The 15,456-nt window shown below is 32.4% G+C and overlaps 1 protein-coding gene across 2 annotated transcripts in view; it reads right to left on the minus strand.

Moving 5' to 3' along the window:
* abs (ATP-dependent RNA helicase abstrakt) overlaps positions 1-15,456 on the minus strand; it is a 49,388-nt gene that overhangs the window by 13,018 nt on the left and 20,914 nt on the right. For both annotated transcript variants that reach the window (XM_076460912.1, XM_076460913.1), the window contains 3 exons: positions 14,366-14,502; positions 5,233-5,395; positions 3,440-3,643 (listed from right to left, as the gene is read on the minus strand). In XM_076460912.1, coding sequence (XP_076317027.1) covers positions 3,440-3,643; positions 5,233-5,395; positions 14,366-14,502 — 504 coding nt within the window. The remainder of the gene's footprint in view (positions 1-3,439; positions 3,644-5,232; positions 5,396-14,365; positions 14,503-15,456) is intronic.

Raw genomic sequence — 15,456 nt, forward strand, 5'->3', positions numbered from 1 at the left:
AAGTAAAAAGTCACTGGACTGGGAAGGAGTCCAATGAATAAACAGACACAAGTAAGAACCACAAAAGGAGTCAGTGTATGCCACATAAAAGCAGAGGCCCTGATCAGGCAGAGAAGAAAATCAGGGACAATATGGTGAGAAACATGTGAAATGGAAGGGAGAAAAGTGTGTAGGTGGAATTACTCTCCTGAATATCAAAACTTTTAGACAGATAAAAATAAAATGCATGAATTGTGAAATAAGGTGCAGAAAGCATCAATGGCAGACACAATCAGTTGACTATGTGCACATGCCAACAGAAAGAGGAAAAGACACTTCACAAAGAGGTGAAATAATGTACAAGCTGACAAAGGCTCAAAACAAGGAAAGGTAATGGCAAGAAGAATAACACTGAGGTTTCAACCTGGGAGAGAGGCAAGATAAGGAGGACAGGTAATGCAGAGAGAACACAAGAGACAGGACAGCCAAACAGATGACATGGGAACACTCTGTGAAACAAAATGTGGCTGGCAAAGCCATACAACAGCCAATAACAGAGGAGAAAAGTTGGATTGAATGGAAGACAAAGACTAACAACAGTAGACATACAACTGGTGTTGGTACACAGCCATGGCAAAGAAAAAGGAGATAGAGAATAGGAAGTTAGGTCTGCCACTCTGTGGAAATGGTCTATCTTCCAAGCCAGGAAGCAGGAAAAAATAGACAGATAATAGAAGTGGACAGATGATATGTGCTGAACTGGACTTTATGTAGGAAGATGGAGGAAAGAGAAGTGGGAGCCAGAGCCAAGGAAGCCAAAATAAAGCCAACAAAAGAACCACACAAAAAATGGTTGAATGATGAAAAGAACCAGAAAAGGTGACAAAGACAAGTGTAGGCACACCTGTTAAATCCTGACTGAGAGCATTTACTGCTCCAACCAAAAGGTGTGGCACATGAGATCAATACCAGGAAAGCTGAGATTGGATAATATCCCACTGGGCACAAAACACTGCCCTCCAAAACACCTGTGGGTCCAGTGACCATTTGTTGGGGAAAATCCCAAGTTGATAGCTGTAGGCCCAACACTAAGGTCCAGAGTTTGAAAACAAAAGACTCTCAACCGAGTGCCTCCATACCTGTAAATATACAAGACCACAGACAATCCCCTGAAATGCACAATCACTGACCAGGCGTGAAATGCCAGAAGGAAGTGACCCAAAGCCCAACAAATGGCAAGGATCTCCAAGAGACTGATATGGAGAGAGAAGTTGGAAATAATCCACTGATCTGAAACTGCTTAAGCATCCAGATATGCACTAAAACCTGAATGAGAGACATCTGTAAAGAGGTAATGTTGCAGAGGAAGAGGAACACCTATAGTAGTGTTGCCTCAATCCAATCACAAAATAAAGGTTTAGAGAGGCATCCAAGAATCATGAATGAGGATACAATGGACAAACAAAACATACTGAACATGATTTAAAAGAAATTAGGGATTTCAGAGAAGCCCATGTCCCTAAAGAGAGAGAACATCTAGAGCCATGGGTTGGTTGATACAGATAGAAAAGACTTTCCTTATCCTCATACATTACTGAGTTCATTCCATGGCTCTAGATGTCCCTAAAAGAGAGAGAGAAGATCTAGAGCCATGGAAAGGAAAAAAAAAGAAACTCTGTAGAATGCCCCAAAATGAACTCAGTAATGTATGAGGAAAGTCTTTTCTATCTGTACCAACCAACCCAAGCAGCCTATTATAAGAGAAACTGAGTATGAAAAACATAGTTGGGTCCAAGGAGAAACACACAGACTACCCCCCCCCAAAAAAAAAAAAAAAAAAAAAAAGAAGAAGAAGAAGAAGAAGCAGAGAGCCAAGTCAAGGACAAACAGAATACCACAAAAATTAAAATTATCCCCCTTCCCTTCAAAGGGACAAGACAAAGATAATGTCTTGTGTTGGTATTTGTCTGACATATCAACCTTCATCATTCATAAACCAAAAGTGAAAACCCAACAAAGGGCTGAGTATGACTTTGTGAAGATAAACAGATGGAAATAAAGCCCCAAATGTGAAGAATCTCCTCAAGCCACAGGAAGTCCCAAACAACCTCCTTAAAATGTTAGAACAGAATCTTGAGGATGAGGAAAGGAAACAGGATTAAGGGACAAGGAAGAGGAGAATGGAAACAGAAAACTAGGATTTCAAAACCTCTCTTAGAACCCAAATTTCCATGGCAAAAGACTTCCATATGTGGGAAAAGCCAAGGAGCCTAGCACCTATAGGACCTGAACCCATAATGCATACACTGAAACCACAGTATGCCTAAATATGGCATCCCAAGGGCCAATAGCTAACCTATCAAATACAAAATCACTAGAACCAGTAAAAGCAAGGAAACAGGAGGTCAATACACAGGAATAAGGAAGAGAAATTAATACAATAAAACTGGGAAAAGAACACTAAAGTACTGGGATCCAATCACCACAAAAAACAATTCCAAATGCTGTGTGCCTAAATAGGAAAGTACAGAATGAAGATATGTCTGACCATGATCATTCAGAGTATGCAGGAGATAAGATGTACTGACACCCAAATGCAACTGACAATCCCCAAAATGACATGCATGAATCACAACATCTAGAGAGGAAACACTAAATATTGATCCAATGACTAATCAATGAAAAGGGCAGATAATAGAATCATAGGAAGTGGGAGATAAGGGTAAATAAAACTACATGCATGATTGATGAAATCTACAAACAAAGAAGGAGCTTAGGCACCTCCCCCAGAAAAACTGTGAAGCATAGGGAGAAAGTGCAAAGAGGCTGTCCAAATCTTCATCAATATGTGCAGGTAAACCTTCATATGGCAAAGGAGAACAATCATCAGGTAATTCAAAGGACTGCAAAAAGCTAGCAAACTCCCTAAGAACTAAAGCAATTACTTCCTGAGCAGATAAAGTTTGCTCAGACACCACTGAAGTGATAAGCAACTCAGCTGTAGTAGTTACAGAAGTTGTAAAAGCCACATGGCATAAAAATGCATGATGAGTGGAGCTGACAAGGATAATTATAAAATTATCTCAAAAAGAATTCTCAAAACCATAAAAAATTAGAAAAAAAAAATAAACCTGCAAACATGAGCACATAAATGAAATAATATTAGCCTGAAAACTCAAGCACAAAAGTGTACACACTTAAGTCTGAAAATTGAGAAGTGATTTTGGGCTGCACAGAAGAGAGGACACTAATGACAATGCTGCTGCTTCATTTGTATGACAGCATACAGATATCTCACATGAATACACATGAGGGTAGGCCAGGGTGTCAAACAAACATTTACATATATAAGAAGGCAGTACAAGATGAGAAAGCTATTTATGAGAGAGGTAAGATATCATCTTGCAATTTCTTATAATTGTACAAAAATTCTAATTTATTACTTTGATTGTTAACCTACTGGAGGAGCAGTTTTCTGTAGTGTATCCAATAAGTGAACTATCTTAGCTTCTTGCTTCACATATTCCACTTCTTGAATAACATCAAGACTTGCTGCTCCTGCTCGACCAACATTTACTGTAACAGGTTTCACAAGGGCACTACGAGCAAAGTTCTGAATCTTCTTTGGCATAGTAGCTGAGAAAAGCAGAGTCTGTCTTTGCCCCTAAGAGAAATATTATATTAACCAAATTACTCATTTCTTGCATTCTGAAATTTTTACATTTATAAACTACAGTGGAGGAGTGACAACACACACCCACAAATTTAGACTTTTAACAGTTATTCCATAACTCAAGAAAATAATATTCATCCTTTTTCAATCACATAAGGATTATTTTTACAAACTGGGAAGAAAAAAACCTTTTACTTAGGTCTAATTATTATATGATTTAACACAATGAATATTTTTTTATTATTATGCTTGTTAACAAATGTAAAAATATACTAAAGGGAAAAGCACTGATGTCAAATGAATATGCATCCTCATTCATCCTAATATTTTTTATGAAATGTATATCTTTTAGTCTTAAAACCATGTGCTGTGTTCTTTCTTTTACAGATTGTATCTGGAGCACCTCATTTTAATAACAAGCAGCAATTAGCCATTATACTGATGTTCCAACTCCCTCATATTTCCTCTCCATTTCTCTAGTGTCTTGATGAAACCTTTCTTGTTCTTTGCTGATGGCACCACAATTTTCAAAGAAACAGCCAAAATATGAGTGTAAGAAAACTTTCAAGCTCAAATTGCAAACCAACTTTCTAAATTTATCAAACATATTATTGACAATATTTTCATAGTATGGATCCTTGTTTTTTTACAAAAATTTGACAATAACATCTTTAAAAGAAATCCTTGCTTCCTTCTCAACTTTCTCCATTGTCTTTTTGAGCTACTCATCCAAAGTCAATTTCTTAATCTGAGATCCAACAAAAATCCCTACTTCAAGTTTGACTTCTGAAAGAGCTGGGTTCAGATAGCCTTGTCTAAGGCATTTAAAAACAGCTTCATGAAGCCCAGTTTTATATGACATGGAGGTAATAGGATTTTCTTTGTGTCAACCAAACTGAAAAAAAATATCAGACATCACCACGGTTTTTAGGCTCACACCAAACTGCCGGAATTCCAAAAAGCAAAGATATTTCCTTACCTTTAGTATATTGTTTAAACTCTTTGACATAAATTGTGCTTTTGTACAAAGCCCATGATCTGTTTTGACCATAATATCCATAAATGACATCATTATGTCTGTTAACTATTTATATACTTTAGCAGTGTGTTAAAAAAGGATATTATTCTTGGATAGAACTTGTAAGCATTTCAAGATAATAAAACCACTGCAGGCCTGTGTAGTTAGAAAACTGAAGAAAATATTGAAATTCTGAGAACTTAAAAATTCTGTAAAAAAATATAAAAATAGATTTTTAGTCTTTTGTAGTTGATGCACTTACTTCCGACATTTTCATACATAAACCACGCAGTTTTTCATTATCTATACGTGCTGGAACTAAGCACAACAAAATTAAATAAGGGTGCCTCTTTGCTAAGATAAAAAAATTACAATTTACCCTCTACATTTAGTTACTGGTGTAAACTTTAACTGCACATTACATTTAGTTACTGGTGTAAACTTTAACTGCACATTACATTTAGTTACTGGTGTAAACTTCAACTGCACATTACTAACAGTAAAAGAAAAAACTTCCATGTTAACATAAACAATATAAATTACATTTATTTTCCTGGGCTACCTTAAAGTAAGAAAAAATTGTTCGGACATCTTCCTCAAAACCCATGTCAATCATCCTGTCGGCTTCATCAAGACAGAGATATCGACAGATATCAAGATTAACCATTTTCTTGTCCAGCATGTCCATAAGACGACCTGGAGTGGCAACCATTATATGTATACCCCTAATTAAATATATAATCAAGTTAAAAGCAACAATTTTTTTGTGTAAAACAAATGCAAATATTTAACTACAATGACCACAAGGGTGCAAACAGTAGCCATTAGTCTTGCAAAGTTTACAGTTAAAATACTTAATCAAACTGCTTGAAACTTTGTAGAAACTTTCTTAATAATGTTTAATTCATTCATTAAAATATTCATACATAATTCACCATTTGTACAGGTTTTTAGTTTGTGAAATTTTGTTGTAAAGCAATGTTTTGAGAAACAATTAAAAATATCTTTTTTTAATCTTAGACTTTCTTATTACTGTTGATTAGAAACTTCAACTATATATATTTAATTATTTTTAACTTGTTTTATATTCATCAGTATATTCCCTTTGAAAATTCATCATTCTAACTCAAACAGTTAACTTCATACCCACTTTGGTTCATATAAACACATAGATTTACTGACAAATGACAATTTCACATTTCCAAATACCAGCAGTTACCTTTGTTCTGGGGATCAATATATTTGATTGAGGTAAATTTATACGTAATATTTAAATAGTTGAGAAGTATTTCAAAACTGTCTTGAAGTTAACTTGTTACCAGTGAGTGTACACAGTTTACCATTTTCTAAAGCACAACTAATTTTCTCACTGCACTACAGTTCCTCAAAGTCACACTTCCTTGCTGCTCACAACTTCTTTTCTAATCTAAGCTCACACTTTTCCATGTCAATTGATTCACAATTAACATTTTCCTTATATAAAAATGTATTTCAAATAGATATTTACCTCTCTTCTCTACTAAGAGTTACTACCTTTTACAAATGCTGTGGCATTTTCTACACATGCCATAACCTTACTTTACATGTATTGTAAGTTTTTGATGTAATTGTCATAATGTCCTGGATCTCCACCAACAGGATGATCTCCATGAGCAGTAATTCCTGTAAGCATTAGTATGTGATCATAAGCTCATTATTAATGAGACAAACAGAATACACCACAAGTGCAGTGGAAGAGTGGAAGGTGATGCAAAGAGGTAAATATTTAACTAAAATACATTTTTCATTTCAGAAACCGTTAACTACAGAAATACCGATTTCCTGTCTGCATCAGTAAGAGTTAAAATCCCACACTGAAGACAGTAAAAGGGCCAAAGCTGAAGAATAATAAAAATGAGATCATTTCTGAAATAGCAAAAGAAAAAGGGGAAAGCATATGACTTCCACAAGACTAGGGGTCTCCTAGTGAGTAGCAACCAGTGAGAGACTGCATCCTTCTCAAGCAAGGAATACTTTTTATCCAATTGGTTTCTACTGTTTAACCACTGCAACAGCCAAAAATATCAGGAAAATTCAATGTTGGTGGTTACTCACTGACAAGGTTGCCAAAACGTTATAATCTGTTGTGTGGTTAGGACTTTAGGCCATTCCATCATGGTCAAATATTTACAAGATAGATACCATAACAACAAGTGGAAGGATAAAGAACCTTCACCTGTGTCTTAAGGAAGATCAAAGTCCCATCTTACTGGACATATCAACCAAAATCTGTGTGGTAGATACTGTAATGAAAGGTCACGTAATGACCCTGAGAGGAATTTCCACAGGGGAAAAATCTAGACACAATATCTGGAAATGGATCCTGACTAAAAGATATTGCAACAGATTACCATAACTAAAGACAGCAATAGTGAACCAGGTGTGAGGGCAGGACCACACATGTTGCTGTTTTTTTTTGTAAAAGGTGCAAAAATAAGAAAAAAAAGGTAAATCATACAGATGTACTGTTCAAGAAGTCTAGCAGAAAATTCAATCTCAATTGTGATCACTGAGCACGAGTGATTTGTTTGTTTAAAATTAAGTAAAAGCAACACAATGGTCTATCTGTGGTCTGCTCACCACAGGTATTGAAACCCAGTTTTTAGAAGCTTGAGTCTGCAGACATACCCTGTGCCACTGATGGGCAAACAGAAATAAATGAGTTTAACACTTTCTTTACTCCCCCACTTAATGCATTCCCTGTGAGACAACACTAGCCCTTAGCTGGATCCCATGACACCAAACATAACTAATGTTTAGTAACACATAATATTGTTTGTTTTTCTGTACCTCCTTTTTTGATATGTTCTTCCTCCTTGATTTATTTTTTTCTTACCTTTGTATTTATGGATAGGCACACAAAAACTGATATACTCATGGTGACCATCATGAAATGTTAGGGAAATGAAAAATGTATAAAATCAGATTGAAACTAAAATCATTTTGTTTATTTTAAACAGGCAAATGTTACCACACTAAAGCCTCTGAGTAGACTGAAAAATGGTGACTGAAAAGAAGCAAAAACCTGAGGCACATGAAACCACTGAATGATGTGAGTAACAGGAGCTAAGTCTTCACACTAATCAGCAAAATATCCCTCAAAATGAAGCAAGACAGGCTGTGATATATCAAGCCTGATGAAAGGATTTGCTAAAATCAGTTAAAATTACTCAAAGAAGAATGTGCAAGTCAGGTGAGTTGACAGATTCAACCAGTTAAAGAAGATAAGTCCATAGATAAGAAGACAAGTTATGGGAAAAACAAGTAATTGTAGTGTCCATAAAAGAGAGCAATCTGAACAGGACATCAGCAAACAGGTTTCACTGGGAACAGAACAATCATGTAGTACGAAAACAGGTACAAGTCTTCTGAAGAAAAAAAAAAAAAAGTCAAAAACATATTAACCCATCCTTATGATATAGAGAAAAAGAGGGAGTGAAGATATAAATGTCTGAATGCTGATAATTATTAGTGACTAGAAATATAAGATAGCTAAAAGAAAGGAAATGATACTGTGCAAGAGGTGAAAGGTGTGGATGATGCCTTTGATAACCAGCAACTGTCAAAACAGATTGGTCTACATCAAAAAACTTAGGAAAGTGCAAGTCTCAGAAGCAGGTTTATCTCTATATTGGGTAAAGGGAGAAATGACTGTTGCAGTGTTGGGGTGAGCCATCAAATGACTTAACAACCATAACCATAGAATCTAGCTGACTTAAAAGTGGAGGTGTTATGAACATCATTCTCCCAAACTAGAAAGGAAGGCTTCATTGTAGAGATGCTAGTAACATGGAAGAGAATGGAGTGGAATACCCAAATCATGTAGGAGTGATTGAGCCACCATGACAGAGAGGGATGCAAAGATGACTGAAGAGGCACAAGGGAATATAAGAGATAGCAGGATATATGGCACAGTGCTCCTTAGATCAAACTGAAGGAGATGCATGAGCACAGAAAAGCCAGAATCCCCAAAATAATCTACTGTACAAAAAGAGAAGAAATGTGAAGATTTTCAAAATCAAGACCTCTATGGCATGAAAATACAAGGGAAATGGTTAAGTCTGCCCTATGAAATAATCAAGAAACTCCTAGGAAGATATTAAAAACACAGAGGATTGAAGAGAAGAGAACAGGTGATTAAGTTTGAAGGATGAGTGTTGGCAAGCAGCCACAGTCTGAAATTCCAAAGAACTGGAAACATAGGAAAATTAGGGTTGTGAAAAATAGCCTTAGTGAGGAGTTGAATGTTAAACGTATATCAAAGGAGTGCAGATAAGTCAAGCAGATTGCAGAAAAGACAGAAGAGGATATTAGGCAGACAGAAGAAATATAAAACACTGAAGCTCAAGAAAGATAGAAGGGTCATTATCATAAGCCACAGCAAAGGAATCACAAGGACAAAAGAGACACTCAATCAATGTGATGTTGAGACAAGAGGAGGCCCATGGAGTAAAGCAATCTAAGAGTCAATATGATATACAAACAAGAGAGATAGAAAGTCACAAACCTGTGTTTTGAGCACAATAAAAAGAAAAAGAGGAACCCATTTTTCATCAAGAACAGAAGAGCCAAAATCAAAGGCTGGTGGTAGAAGAGTTGATCAAAATCATCCACAGGTGTGAAAGGCTGCACAGAAGGCAATGAAATAGAAAGACAAGAAACCAGAACTAGAGAAGAAACATGCAGAAGAAAACCAACCACCTAATGCACAAGAGCAATGATTGTTTTCATACCACTGTTAAACACAATTTTATATGTTAATTGCAATTTCATACATCAACACCACTTTTAGTACTTTATCACAGATTGAAATCAAAGACCTGTCATATGCTGAGCATTAATTCTAATAAGAGATCTAAAGGGATAATTACTGAATGTCAGCTCCATGAACAGTGAATGTGCCCCTGGTTGTTATTGATGCATTTGGGGAAAATGTCTGAAAAGGGAGATATAGGCCTTAAGTTTAAGATTTTTTTTTTTTTTTTATCCATTCGTTGTTGTAAATATCACAAAGAAGAAATATGATGGCTGGAAAAATTAAGTCGCAATCAGGTGGATAGAATGAAAGTGCAATGAAAACAAGTGTAATGTAGCACTATATATAGAAAGACAGTTGGCCACAGTGGCTAGCAATTAAGAAATCACAAAAAAATACATCTGAACACTTGCAGTACCTAGGGGAAAAAAAACAACCTATGACCATACACAAGTAATCCATGAAGTTATGTCACAGTCTTACTTGTAGAAGACTACAGTATGTCATTCAATACAGTAACATAAGCTACAGATTCATTAAACAATTTACAACTTGTGTATCCACAATTATGAGTTAGACATAGTTCAAAAGGCAATAAAATGATAAAAGTATAAACAAATGTATAATGTTGTGAGCCTTAAGGTATTTAAGATAAATGTAGTTCCCTGTTACAATTTGTAATCATAAAAAGCAATAAATGCTATGTTACCTTATTCGCTTAATCACCATCTCCTGTTCAAATATTTGTTGTTTTTTTAATTTTATAGATCACATTTTCCCCTAACTAAATAAGAGATCAGACTCCCTTACAGACATACTAAAAAGAATTGAAAACAGTAATTTACAAAAATGTAGTACTTTCATAGTAGTCAAATCAACTAAGTCTGCACTGAGTTAGGTCCAAGAAAATAACAAATATAAAATTTAACTAAAAGATTTTAGAGGCCACAAAAATGAAATTTGAAAAGTTTCAAATGAAGAAAATTATTTTTAATCTTAACATAAAAATCATTTTAAACTCAAAGCAATCAACACTAAACTTGTGACTTAATCAAATTTATTTTTTCTTCCTTTTGACTGTTGAAGAGAATTAACCATAATTTTTTTATATTAATCATAGTATTGCACTTAATTTTCACTTAATTACATAATGCACTAAATAATATAGACTAATAACATGCAAAAAGTAGACAAATTCCCTTACCTCTCAAAATTTGTTTTTTGGCTCTCTAACTATGCAAAAAGATTGTTACAAATTCATCCAAATTAATTGTTAACTTTCTCATGGGAATATTTTTACTCAAGTGAAATTAATGTCTAACTGTTCTGAACATAATGTCACTTGATAAATAAAAAAACTACATATACCTATTGGCAAAACTTTAGTAAAATTCAATTTAAAAAACCTAATTTTTTATATACAAAGGATTCGTAATTTTTTACTGAAAGTTTACCTTATTTTGTCAAGATGCACAAACACCACTGGAGTTACAGCATAAAAACTCTTAATAGTTACATTGAAGGTTGGTGTAATCAAACTATACAGTTTGAAAATAATTAAATTTGTAAATTAACTTATTCAACAATATCAATTAAAAAGTAATATTTACTTTCAGAAACAAATTTTGTAAAAAGAAATAACCATATTTACAAGACATCAATTGTTAAAATATGTCAGCATAAGTTATTTTATCATTCAATAATTTTCATGTTAAAATTAAAAATACTTTTCCTCATTTAAAAAATCTCAAATTTCCTTTTTTAATCTCTAAGACCTTCTCAATGCACTTGAAACTTTTTTCAGTAAAACTTCATACTTTATCTGTTATTTTCTTTATCCTAGCTCAAAATGGAATTAATCAATTTGACTCACCTAGTTACCACTAAAAACAAATTAAAATAAATCTGAATTTCCCTTTCCTTCTTTCCAGAATGACTTAAAATTTTAAAATGAAACTACATTTTTTTGTCCAAAGTAGCTATAAGTTCATAACTGTATACATCTATTTGTAATTAAATTTTATTATTTTATTCCCGTTTGAACCATATCTAACTACTAACAGTGCTGACACTGTAAATCACTTGGGGTATGTGCAACTTGTGTTATGCTATCAAATTATATTACTCACAAGCTACTACAAGCTTATCGCATCACATGCATGCCTCATGAAACATTTTTATTACACTAATATTATTATTTATTTTACTTAATCTATCCTTTTTTATCCACCACCCCTACCAAAAATACAAAACAATGTAAATTACTCACTATAAAATCCTCATTGCTCAAACAAACCACAATTTTTAAAGCCTTAAATTTTAGTTCATTCAAGATCCATCAAACAGAAAATCACAACCCTCTTGCCACACTCACCTATCACAACCTCTCTCTCAGGATGTGTTAATAGCTCTCTCTTACATTTATTTCTACCTTATCTATAACCAACAGAATGTCAGTATTTTCATCTATCAAATAACATATTATATTGCATTGTTTTCTGATTGTAGATTTGTCAATTTTTCTGTTACTACAAACTTTGTTCCCACAGGAAAAATACTGACTAGCCTCCATGAATTTTTAACAATTCTTGTTGCATAGTTAGAAAGTCAGAAAACTAATAGTTAGTGGAAATTATTTGCTTTTTTTCATGTTAGTAGTCTATATTCTTTGGTGTATTATTTAATTAAATAAAAATTATTTAGTGCATTACTATCACTGGTATAAAAAAATAGGTTTACATGTTATCAACAGTTTACAACAACAACAAAAAAAACACTCAAGTGCATACTTTTTTTAATTTAGGTTAGTTAAGGTTATATTAGGTAAAATTAACAACACTATAAAAATGATTAACGAGGCATTCACACAAGCAACTATCAAATTTAGCAAATATTAACTTATAATAGCTTGGATAGTAGTTATTGTTCAAAGGACAATAAAACTATAAAATTTAATTAAAAATAGAAGTATACTGTTATGAATTTAAAGATACTTAGGATAAACAAATGTACTTTCATGATAGGATCTGAAGTCATTCAAGAAAGAAAAAGAAGGTAATTTAGATTTATTTGGATTTTTTTATTTTTGATGGTTACAAGGTTAGTCAAATTAACCAATCTTGTAAAGAATCAAGGTGGAGAAAATAAAAACATATAAAGGTTTACTAAAAATAAACATTTGAAATGTATTTAGGCTTTAGAGAATACAAATAAAATCACAGAATTTTGAAATGAAAAATCGCTTTGCACATGAACTATTCAAAACCAATACTCAATGGATAAATCTTAATTTTAGTTTATTAAAAGTATTTCACTAAAAAATTTGAGCCTTTTTATATGAACATCACATGATGTTTAGTGAAAGACTGTCAAATCCTGTGAATTACATAATATATTAAAATTTAGTGGTATCAAATCTATAAAGATTTTAACAAGTAAAAATGGTCAGTCAAATCGACTGAGCAGTGTTGAGATAGTTAATACAGTATCAGTATTAAAAAAACAACAACAGACTTTTAGTAAACAGTAGATGTTATTTGTACACAAAAAAATCAGTTTTCATAATGAAGTATTTTTATCCAAGATTTGTCTGAAAATATATAGTCATTTCTAGACCAGTCCATATTCAAAACGATTTTCATATTAAGATTAAAAACACTTTTCTTCATCTCAAAAATCTCAAATGTCATTTGTGTAATCTCAAAAACCTCCTAAGTACATTTAAAAATGTATAAAACATTACATTTAATCTGCTATTTTCTTTATGCTTACTCTATAGAAGATTTATAAATTTGACTGACCTCAAAATCACACACAAAAAATTATACAATCTTCTTGTAATTAAATTTTTTGTTATTGTCCTTTGAGTTGTGTCTAATAGTATTATTCTCACAATTACAAGTTATAAATCACTTATAGAATATGCAGCACACATTACACTATCAAATTATATTACCCACAAGCTACTCTGAATTGCTATTTTGTACAAAAGAAATATTTATTATAATATTATTTTATCTAATCTAACCTAAACAGTTTCCTATTTTTACAGTTTAGTTACTTTAGGCTTTTTTTTGCTGTTGACTATCAATGACACTTAACTCTACTTTTTTATATTAATATTAGTTATTTAATTAAATAAAAATTATTTAGTGAACAACACACCAAAGAACACCAAATAATAGCATGCCAATTGCTAATAAAATTCAATATTGATTACCAATTTCTGCTAATCAAACTCACCAAACTATTATATCCCATTGATTAAATCAAATCAGAATTTAGATACCAACCCTATAAAACTAGCAAGTTGCTGGTCCAGTAAACTAGCAAATTAAGAAAATAATTTTAGATACTGAAAATATTCTTGACAACATCAAAATATATACATTTTAAACACTTCTGTATTTCCAATGAAAAGTTATAAAACTGGTTTTGCGAATTAGCTACTGACTTGTATGTTGAAAGCTTTCAAAACGTTTTTCTACAATAAAGGATCAGTTCTTTCTTTATAAACCTTACAAGAAAGATGACATAATAATGACATGGAATTAACAAAAATGTGAAGAAAACTAACAATTTTTTTTAACTGTATTACAGCATAACTAACAGTATGTTACTAGATTCCATTGTAATAGTACACAAAATGTATTATGTATTATTTAGGTATTATTTATACCTTCCAAATGAATATATTGTATAAAACAAAGTTTTATAAACAAATAAGAACAAAACGTATGTTAACAATTTCTTTATATATAACATATGAAAACTACATTCAGGTCGGAAAAAAAACAAACTGATATTGTTACCTAACTGAATTGAAAACAACAATTACAACACCGAACTAATAAAATGAATTTACTTCTCCTTAAATAAACTGTATATTAGCAATTAGTACCTTCTAACAACTTCTAGCTGATCTCGAACAGAAGTTCCACCGATACAAAGACATATACGTAATCGAGGAATCCCATCGCTTTCCAAACACTGAAGGTAGTAACTGATGATCTCAAAAGTCTGTTTAGCAAGTTCTCTCTGGGAAAATTGAAAAATTACTAACTTTACTGATGTTTTGTAGAATTTTAGAAAACGATGGATACGTATAAGTATTTTTTCTATCAAAAAGTAAATATTCATAAAATTAATCAAGTTTTCCCATCTATATATTGAATAAAAAAACAAAAAGACTATATTATGTATAAACCCATCTACTCTTCATCTTTATGGTGGCTTTTCTAACAATTCTTAATATTAGTAATGCTGCTTCTTCAAAGTCAAATGCAATGGCTTTCATCTCAGAGAAAAACCAACCATCAAGATTTTTGTTGAAATAAGTTTATAATAAAATATTAAGTAGTATGTAGTTCATTTTTATTATTTTAAATCATTAAAATTATCAAACAAGAGAATAATAAAATAAAATAGAGTAATTATTGGTGAAAATCAATTAGCTTAATAACTTTTAATACATAGAAAAAGACAGTGCATTTTGATAACACTACACTCCCACAATGGTTTTTATGTCATGTTGCCTAGCAACAAAAGTATATCCTTATAGAGTTGTTAGTCTATGTAGTGAAAGAACAAAATAAAATGAATGGAAAACAAAACTGAAAAAAATATTTTCTGATTTCTTAAATTAGAGTCTCCATTGATTAAACAGCTTTGTTTCATAGTAAAAACACTGGTGATATAACTGAAAATAGCTTAATTCAGAAACATATTAAATTTTAAAATTGAATCAATATTTTCACTTTCCTTATAAATTTTACACATTCAGCTCGAGGCTTGTTGATCCCATGCTATGTCTTATAAGTTTATTATATGAACATTCACTACACTTAAGGTTTCAACACACACACCCCTAATAGTTCCTTGCAATTATGTCATTAAAACTGTAAGGAGCAAACAGTAATCAAATCATTCTATTTGGGTAAATGCATTTTGGCTTTTATGATCTCCTCCTGTTTTGAGAAATCAATCATGACA

Source organism: Tachypleus tridentatus, chromosome 10 (genome assembly GCF_004210375.1).
Source record: "Tachypleus tridentatus isolate NWPU-2018 chromosome 10, ASM421037v1, whole genome shotgun sequence".
Lineage (NCBI taxonomy): Eukaryota > Metazoa > Arthropoda > Merostomata > Xiphosura > Limulidae > Tachypleus > Tachypleus tridentatus.